At 33.5% G+C, this 9,541-nt stretch overlaps 1 protein-coding gene across 1 annotated transcript; it reads left to right on the forward strand.

Annotated features, from left to right (window-relative positions):
- Positions 1-285: 285 nt before the first annotated feature.
- LOC128182882 (uncharacterized) lies at positions 286-9,290 on the forward strand. The gene is made up of 3 exons (XM_052851647.1): positions 286-826; positions 3,217-3,525; positions 9,105-9,290. The coding sequence occupies exons 1-3, from the start codon at positions 286-288 to the stop codon at positions 9,212-9,214; spliced, it is 960 nt and encodes a 319-aa protein (XP_052707607.1). The 3' UTR covers positions 9,215-9,290.
- The last annotated feature ends 251 nt before the right edge of the window (positions 9,291-9,541 follow it).

Below are 9,541 nucleotides of genomic sequence, written 5' to 3' on the forward strand. Positions count from 1 at the left end.
ATGTACACCGTTGTTAGACAAAATTTACAAAGAAACGGATTTTTATGTTTCTAAGCAGCAAACTTAAATGAGTTTAAGGTCCAGTTTATACTCGTCTGTTTCAATACCTCTGGTGGTGTTTAATTCATTATCAAACTAATATATCAATTTCTAGTGTACATTATGTGTCATTGAGCGTACCATGACATTAGCTTACAAGTATATAAATAAAAAAAAAACTGGTTTATACGAGGATAGTGAAAAAAGTAGAGGTCCGATATCACGTTCAAAGGTTTTTATTTCGACATGTACCTTCAAAATACACTTCATAGAATCATTTTGTCCATTCTGGGTATTATAACGGTAACAGGGAACGCTGTAAACTTGACTGATGTCATTCACGGTTTCCCTGGACACAACGTCGACCCTGCTGACATGATGCAAACGATGCAGATCATGATGCAAATGCTCTTAAACCAAACTACAGAGATAGAACATCTGAAGCAACAAACTGCAAAGATAGAAATTCTCTACCAACAGACTGAAAAAGACAGATCTACAATACAAATGCTACAGAACAGAGTGTTCTTTCTGGAAGCGGAACAAAGCGAACTATCCAAACTTCCTTCTTCTCAGGAATTTTCTACGTATTTGAGTGGTATGAACCATTTAACAAAAAAATCGGTCGAAAGCGAGGCAAAAGTTAATAACTTAACACGCCAGATTAGTAGCCAAAACATGAAGTTGGAAAACCTCAGACAGCAATCAGAAATAGACAGATCAACAATACAACGACTGAACGAGTCGTTGATTAGTGCAATACGCGATGTCCATGACCAAACTGCAAGTATGTTTAGAATTTACCTGTCTTACAGTTTTACAGTTCCTATAGAAAGCAGTGTCAAAATAACGTAATTCCTACAAAAATCAATTGTACATGCATATGAACGCGAGTGGTACAATGTGTAAGACTTCCCTTTAATAGAACGTTTAAAAAATTATTCTTTTGAATATCTATTTGTTAAAAAGATATGATAATTTGATATTATTGTTGCCCTCTGTTTATTTCAATTGCACACAACTAACAGGTAAAATTAAAAGGATTGTTTATTTTCATTAAAAATTGCCAAAGGTGACCGAAGCGAAACTTAGGACATACTTACTGTTAAATGTAATTAAACTTATTTTTAATGAAAACGAAACTCTACGTTCCTTTTACAGGTTACTAGGTTGAAACAATAAAATATGTTTTATCACATGTTTAGCTCAATATGCGGTGGATATCACTCATGTGATAAATTTTTGATATTACATTGTGTGTTCTTCAGCCCCGTGACGTCATAAACATTACGTGCCTAAAGGGATTGATTGACGTAAAATGAAAATGTATTAGGAATAAAGAATTATTCTTTAAGTATTATGAGGAGATAATTTCGCTCGGAGCGTGGTCAAATCCAATAAAGCCAGAGGTGCTTTATGATAGATTTGACCACGCTCCGACCGAAATTATTACCTCATGATATTCAAAGAATGATTCCTTATTACTTTATTTATATTATTTCCAATTTGTACAATTTAGAACAGCAATTTAAAACCACTATTTTTTCATGAAGCACATGTATTACTATGTATCACTACGCGATGTAGCCAATACCGTTTTTAGGTTATGCAATAAGACACGCCGATTTTGTGTCGATCATTTTTTATGAAATTATTGGGCTATAGGCTTCAAAAATGATGTAATGTGATCACAGGCAAAGGCAGTTAAAATGTAAATATAACGGAATAAAACTGTAGAAAAGTGAAGAATTATAAATGGAATTAGCATTTAATGCTGTTTCATTTTTCCCTATTAACTGATATAAATATGTTAAAAAATAAAATATTTGTTTGTCAATCTTTAAGGAACTTTTTCTCTGCGTTAGGTTGTTGACTTCTTGTAGGAATTGTTCTTTGCAGCTCAAAATTATAAAATTTACAGAAAAGATTAAGATTTAACAAAATACGTGGTTAAACATGAGATAAAAAGAAACTCTTATTATTTGCTATGGTACGTGATTTTTATCCATTTTGTTTTGTGGTTTCTATTCCCTTGCCAAGGCTCGGAGATTTAAAAAAAACAACTCGTTGGATAAAAATCAAATATCATTACTACCCTAGCTACCCTAAATATATCGCACGTTTAACTCAATATATGGTAGATATCACTAAATGACATCCAATAAAAGTTTGATACCACACTAAAAACATTTCTCAGGTTTAAGCTGTTGATTGATGAGAATGAAAAAGTAAAAAAAATAAAATAATAATTCAGTTGAAAAGTGAGGCGTTGTACCTGAAGCATTTCATGGTGTTTTTTTTATGAATTGATAAATATATATTTGAAAATGCAACGTTTGTTTGCTAATCTTTAAGGAACTTTTTTACATGGGTAAAGCTGTTGACGTCATGTAGTAAATGTGTCGTGCGGCTCACAATTAATTTCTTTTTTTAGAATTGAACGAAAGACGTTGTAAAACGTGATAAAAAGAATCTTTCATGATTTGCGATGGTATATGATTTTTATCCAAAAAAAATTCTATCCTCAAAAAAATCCGCCCAAAAAAACACACAACTCGTGGGATAAAAAGCATTTATTTCCTATGTACGTAGCTTGTAACATGTTATTTGATTGGCTAATAAGCCGGGTGTAGATTTCCGTACACCCGACTTACAAATAAAATATAAATAAATGCGTTTATGGCATATCTTGAAGGTTTAATACAACCTTGAATGGACATGAGAAAGGTTTTTGGGTTGTTGTTTTTTTTTTTTACATAGGAAATAAATATTCGTTATCAAGGTGAAATCAAGGGTGTACGTGGATTTACCCGGAGTTGAATCCATCACCCTTCGGCCTTAGGATGTATGGAATACTACCGGAGGAAAATCCCCGTAGACCCTTGACTGAACCTGGATAACCAATAATACGATCGCAAATCATGAGAGATCCTGAATATATTAAAATTAAACTCTTCTCCGAGCCATGAAGGTGCTTTTCCCTATTTTCCGTGGCGCTAAGCGGATGAAAGTCACTGATTCCCCCTATATGGGATACCAGTCCATCGCAAATTAACTCCAAGCGTATGCTGGCTGAACTGAGCCATTGTAGATAAAGTGCCTTGTCTAAGGTCATAACACACAACATCGGCATAGTTCATAAACGTTAACTTACAAGTAATGATTTCTAAATTGTAGAAAACGGTAGCAACCATGCATTTTCAGCGGGTATACCATCAAGTAACTCTGTTTGGTCAAGTGGCACTCTAGTGTTTCCGGATGTAATCTACAGCAAAGGAACAGGCTACGACCCCAGTACTGGTATCTTTACAGCGCCGACAGCAGGGACTTATGTGTTCTATATCTGTGTACAGTCTAATCACAATCTATCTATCCAACTAGACATAGTTTTGAATGGTTCTAGCAAAGTCCAGGCTATGGCTTGGTCCGACATTGGGAGCAGCGTTACAATTTACCAGACCGGTACCAACTTAGTTAAGGTCTTCCGTTTCCAACGGAAGACCTTTCTATTATTGTGCGGGAAAGATTATTTTTCTTTTTTTTTTTTTTCTTCCTAGACGCGAACTTTGAGGCTTCATATCTTGCTTATTTCTGAACGGTTTTTGCTCAAATTTTCAGGGCTAATGTACTTAACAAAACACTATCTTAAGCAATTCATAAAATTTAGAATTCCCTTTCCGTTAAAGAGTTATTCCCCTTTTAAAATTTTTTAGGGCCTTTTGTTTCCAGACAAAGGCTCCGAGACTATGATAGCAGGGAATGGGAATCCAACGAATTTGAATAACAGAGACATTGTAGTTGTGCACATCTGTTTTTGTTTTTAGATTACGTTTTTTATTTAGGAAAAGGTAGGGGGTCAAAAAACAGGATTCAAAAAAGTGCGAAAATTTAGACATATTTTCCTTTATATCTTTTAAGCGAAAAATATTTTGTTAAGACATGTAGAATAAAAGTTGTGCAAAATATAGAGGGCTTTCATTTGACACCAATAAAAAAGGGCTGGCCCCTTAAATTAAGGGCCAATGGCCCCTAAAAAAGTTTGCTTAATAACTCAAAAACGGTTAGGATTTTGATATGGCTGTCGCTGGAAAAGTTGTTTGTTGGGATCTCATAAAGGTCGCTACAATGTTATTTTGTATGTGATTTGTGTAGTATGAGTGTAAAAAGCTTTACATGTTAACATGTACCTGTTTTCATTTGACAAGTTAACGAAAGTCTTTGCGCGTACAACTGGCATAAAGTCACCGCAGAAAGTATACTGGTTTATACAAACGGCATTAATTCATAAGAATTGTTTTTTTTAGAATATACGTGCTTTTTTTAGGAGTTTAAGTCATTGTTGTTAAGTTCTTATAATGCTCAACCCTTAAAAACGGGATTTGGAAAACAAATCATTGTTTTTTTATTCTAGTAAACCACTAAATATGGAATTAAAAAAAATCTATGCATTACATTTTAGTTATTAACTCCATACATTTAAAATCTACTTTGAATCAGAGCTGGTGTGTACCATTACGTAAGCTCTCCCTCGCCCGCGGCCGAGAAAATCGGTCACCATGGTCGCGGCTGGACTACCTAGCGGTCAGGGGTTATCTAATACACGAGAGTTGCGTCTCTCATATATGATTTTATTTATCCGCAAACCCAAGAATTGTTTTCGTTTTGATTACACATGTTTTTTTATGGATTAAACGATTGGGTGTCAATTAAGAAATCGTTCAGTTAATTAATAAAAGCAATGTCATTCTCAATCTAAAGCAATAATAGATATAGATAAATTGTGGGTTTTAAGTTTAAAATAAATAACTTCTATTTGATAGAGTAAGGTCATTATACTGCAATTTTCAAGGCTTACTGCGTTCTGAGCTGTGTGGGTCTGTGCGTTGTACCTTTACGTAATCTATCGGTTGCCCACGGCCGAGGATCTCAGCCACGGCTGCACTACATAGCGGTTATTTATACACAAGATTCGCACACCGAGACGCACACTTCCATGCATATGAACGTGTTTGAGTTAATATAGTCGTAAATACAAGAACTGTTTTAATTTCATGTTATAAAAGTTTGTCCATTTTGTATTTATTTAATTAAATTTGAGTGTAAATGAATATTAATGAACGATATTAACCCAAATCGGAAACATCGTCAGACATAAATTAATGGTTGGTTTGTTTATATAAAATATTTTATAAACTGTACAAATAATGTTTTAAATCAACAACAACAAACCCCCCCCCCCGTAAATATTAAACATTTAAATGATGATCATCCATCGCCCATGGCTGAGGAGATCCGGCACGATTGGACAAGTGATCCGCGGTCGGTTCGTGATCTTGTACCTTATCACGCGTTCATGTTTCATATTTTGGCATTTTGCACGGACACAACTATATTTTATTATGTTTTCAACTATTATTTTGGTTTAAGATGAAAAGATAAATTTATTTTACTTGTACAGTTGATTAAGCATTGGTGTATACGATAGCGTACAAGGTAGTTTAAAAATCAAATCAAATTATAATCAAAGTTCCATGTTACATGTTTGCGGTAGGTGCTAGCACGATAAAAGAATGTCCTGAGTTGAGGCATTCGATGATTATTTAAAAGAATATTCACATGAGTTTTAAACAACTTTAGATTAGATTCTGTTGGTCACATATTAATCACTTCTGTAGTTTTTCTACATGTTCGTTTCATTATGGAAGCGAACTCATTGCTGCCCCCCCCCCCCCCCCCGCCCCGCTGACAGGAGCTCGCGCTGTATTTTTTTGGGGGGGGGGGGGAAACGATATCAAGATCTGTCGAAAATCATTTTTGGTGGCTTCTTCTTATGTGTAACATTTTGTTTCACTTTCCCTACCGTTTGTTTATTCGGTCAGTCTGTGTTAATTCAATCGCCACGTGCGACCGAGAATCTTGTGTCGCTTCAGCGCACACAGCTCAGAACATATATAGCCCCGGGTCATCAATTGTTATGTAATTGAGTAACAGTTGGAATGGTGCTTTTACTACATAAAATATAAATAAAAAAATCATCCAGAAAAAATGTTACCGTAACTCAATAGTCAATACCAAAAATAAAAATCCGTATGATTACAAACTGAAATCGGTTTTTCAGTATTCGGCGGGATTTGATTTTTTCTTCTAACATTAGTATTTTTATTGGTTTCAGAGAATACGATGTAAAAATACAAACAGGAAATAAATCTGATATTATTTACATTGATAATGTTGAAAAATAAAAATAAAATTAAATTAGTCACATTCGTTAGAAAACAATGTTATACAAACATCCGATAATTTTTTTCCTATGTCATATCATTCGCGTAAATAAATATGTTCTGTACATATCCATGTACCTCAGAAAAAATTCAAATGATTAAACAAAAAAGAAAGTTGTAATTACTATTTCGGATTTTTTTCAAAGTAATTTAACATTGTATTGAAAAGAACAAGAAATAAAAATGATATAAATTTTTGACTCAATCTTCGTATATATTACCGGCGCTCCTTACATGTATAACGGCGTTCAGTGTATATAGATTATCATGATCTATTTGAATTAAGTTCCATTCGTAAAGATTCCCTTAATAATTTATTGCATGACTGTGTACATTGTAGGCAAATCCCTGTGCGTTAATTACGTCTTGTTTTCCGTTAACAGTGGTTTAAGTAATTAAAATAATTACTTGTAAAAATATCTATAATCGGGATTCCAAAGAACTTACTTCCCGCAATTCATAGAAATGATCAGTATGTTTTCTTTCTATGTTTACATTTAATTTTGTTCAAATAATTAATAAATTTTCTATCATTTAAATTGTGTGCTTCATCAGATACTGATTCCAATTACCTTGAAGTCATTAATTTTTCCATTGGCTATTGACAAAAAAAAGAGACGCTTGACCATCCAATGAAAACAAATACATAGAGTTTGATTGACAGGTTCAGCCAGGTGCAGGTCTCACCCGATGTCCGAGGTTATGTGTGCCGCGAGTGGTCTCAATAAGAGTTATCGATGTAAATAAATTTAAAAAAGATACATGCTTATCAAAACATGCCCGTGTAAGTTAAAGTTGATTAAGGCTTGTTCCAACAGAAATCATGTTTTGCTAACTGTATTTAATATTTTTTATGTATAGCGAATTTTTATATTGTACAGTCATTTTACCGGTAACGAATCAGTATGCGGTTTCTCGTGCATGCAACTATTATTATCAAAATTCCAAATGTTTTTATTTTTTGTTTAAATCGCGTTTCTTTGTCCTTCTAAACTGTATCAAACTTCCGAAAATATAAAGGATGAATTACGGAGACAGTAATTTCAACACCCCCTCCAGTTTCCTAGTTTCGAATTCGTTTCCCAGTATCGAATTAAGCGCCCTTTATCACTTCTGACCGAATATTTTGAGGCGAATTAATTTCAAAAATATTCTAGAGGTACATGTTAATGGACTTATAAATGAACAAGGATAAACGATTGTGGGAATATGTCATTTAAACAAATTATATGATCGTTATTTTTATCATACCGTTTTCCGGTCAAATTGAAACTGGACTTGAACAGTTTTCATTTCCGTTACTTTATAATATTGAATTTTCATAAAAACACTTTATAATAGTAATTGATGATAAGTAGTTGCCATTTTCCTTTGTTTTTCCCGTATATCTATCAATTTTTGCAGCCAAATAATACTGCTGTCGCAATGAACCGTAACTAGGAAAACTACACGTGGTTCTATTTGAAGTCGTAATTTCATTCAAAGCTCCATTATTATTTGATATGATGTATTATCTTTTTAAATGAATTATATTTACTAATTATTCACTAAATAGGGATCAATAACAAACTTATTTTCATAGTTATGCTTAATTGTTTTCACACTTTCGTTTTTTCTGCTTTGAACATCCGGTAGCTCATATCTGGGGCACATTTTTAATTTGTAAACAATTCGGTAAATAATCGTGCAAATGGCAAACAACTTCACGTACTGATATAATATTTATTTCTGTGTTATAATCACCTAGCTAGAATTTTTTAAAACCTCAACCTCAACTTTGTCTTCCACCAATAATTTTTCTAAAAATTATTCGATACTGGCAAATATTCGTTACCGGTAAAACTGTACCAGTACTGAAACATCGTATAAAAACGTTATATACATGTACTCTGTAACTAGTCGTCCTTTAATACATATACCTTTCTTTTGCTTGTTAAAAATAAATTCAATTTTGTTAAAAGATAAGTATATCATTTATTCTAGATTTTTTTTCCATGAAAATACCTACAAGAGAGTTTTGCCAATCACAAACAGTTTAAAGTACATGTAATGTAAAACACGGGCTCCATTTTGAAACAAATTGTCAGAGAGTTCCGAGTGAAATCTGATAAACGTTTCACATGGTTCTCGCACGCTTTGCTCGAAATGATTTAAACGCATTGTCCGAAATTCTGCACGCTTTGTCCGAAACGCTAAACGGTTTACACGAAACGCTTCACGATTCACACGAAACGCTAAACGGTTATTACGAAACGTTTTTCGCACGTAAGTCGCACGCTTTTTTGTTGTTGTATAGTAGTACGTTTCAGGGTCTGTAAATTTTGTCAGCACGCAACAATTCTAAATTGCACATTGTCTTCAAAAATTTACAAATATTTAAATAAAGAAGTTATCTTAGAGAAAAGGTTACGTGTTTTGTAAACGGGTTCGGTTTAAAAAAAAAAACAAAACACAATTCCTGACATGACACATGAGTACATACTGTTTATTACAATGCTTGCTACCCTCTGAAAATTTAACTCGCCATTAAATATCTCATTTTTTAAATAATGTTTGTTACGATTACATAAACTGTGTGCGACAAATAGTTTTCCTAAAACATTTTCTTATTTTCTTTTTCAAAACACGTTTTATATGCAGGCTTTCAATCACAACACGTTTTTATAACAAAAGCAGAACTGAAAGTTTAGTAATTATAATCGTTTGACACCATATCACATATATTTTCAACTCGCAGCAACAACGGAAGACCTACTCGTGGCTTTGCCACGAGCTCTGCTCTAGTTATCTTATATCTTCAGATTGGGGACAGAGTGTGGGTCAGACGAAGATATGGCACCGGATATTTTAGTGATTCTTCATACACAACAACGTTTTCTGGATTCAAAATTTAGTGAAAATAATTTTAGGTAGAGCTTTTGTGCATGATAAAGAAATATTCATGTTAAACTTTAATTTTTATTCGATTTAAGATCGTGCATTCATTGAAATTTTTTGTGAAAGCATCCTCAGATAGGAGAGATTCGAGTTCTTCAAAACAATGATCCTACAGGGATATATTAGGCCTTGATTCGGGCTCGAATATTACGTAGGAAAAATTATTCTCAAAAACTCAAAAGTTATCAGGTATATATATAAATGGCTTGTATGCAAGCATTTTGACACATTGTTGATTCAAAAATGTTAAGACTGTGGCCCCTGGTCAATTCGTGGGCTCTACA

Source organism: Crassostrea angulata, chromosome 5 (genome assembly GCF_025612915.1).
Source record: "Crassostrea angulata isolate pt1a10 chromosome 5, ASM2561291v2, whole genome shotgun sequence".
Taxonomy (NCBI): Eukaryota; Metazoa; Mollusca; class Bivalvia; order Ostreida; family Ostreidae; genus Magallana; species Magallana angulata.

Bases quoted from the DNA above. Each gene is read 5' to 3' on its own strand.
- LOC128182882 (XM_052851647.1), top strand. From the start codon at position 286: ATGTACCTTCAAAATACACTTCATAGAATCATTTTGTCCATTCTGGGT. The intron at 827-3,216 runs GTATGTTTAGAA...TCTAAATTGTAG, and splicing joins TGTCCATGACCAAACTGCAA to AAAACGGTAGCAACCATGCA. The intron at 3,526-9,104 runs GTTTCCAACGGA...GCTCTGCTCTAG, and splicing joins CAACTTAGTTAAGGTCTTCC to TTATCTTATATCTTCAGATT.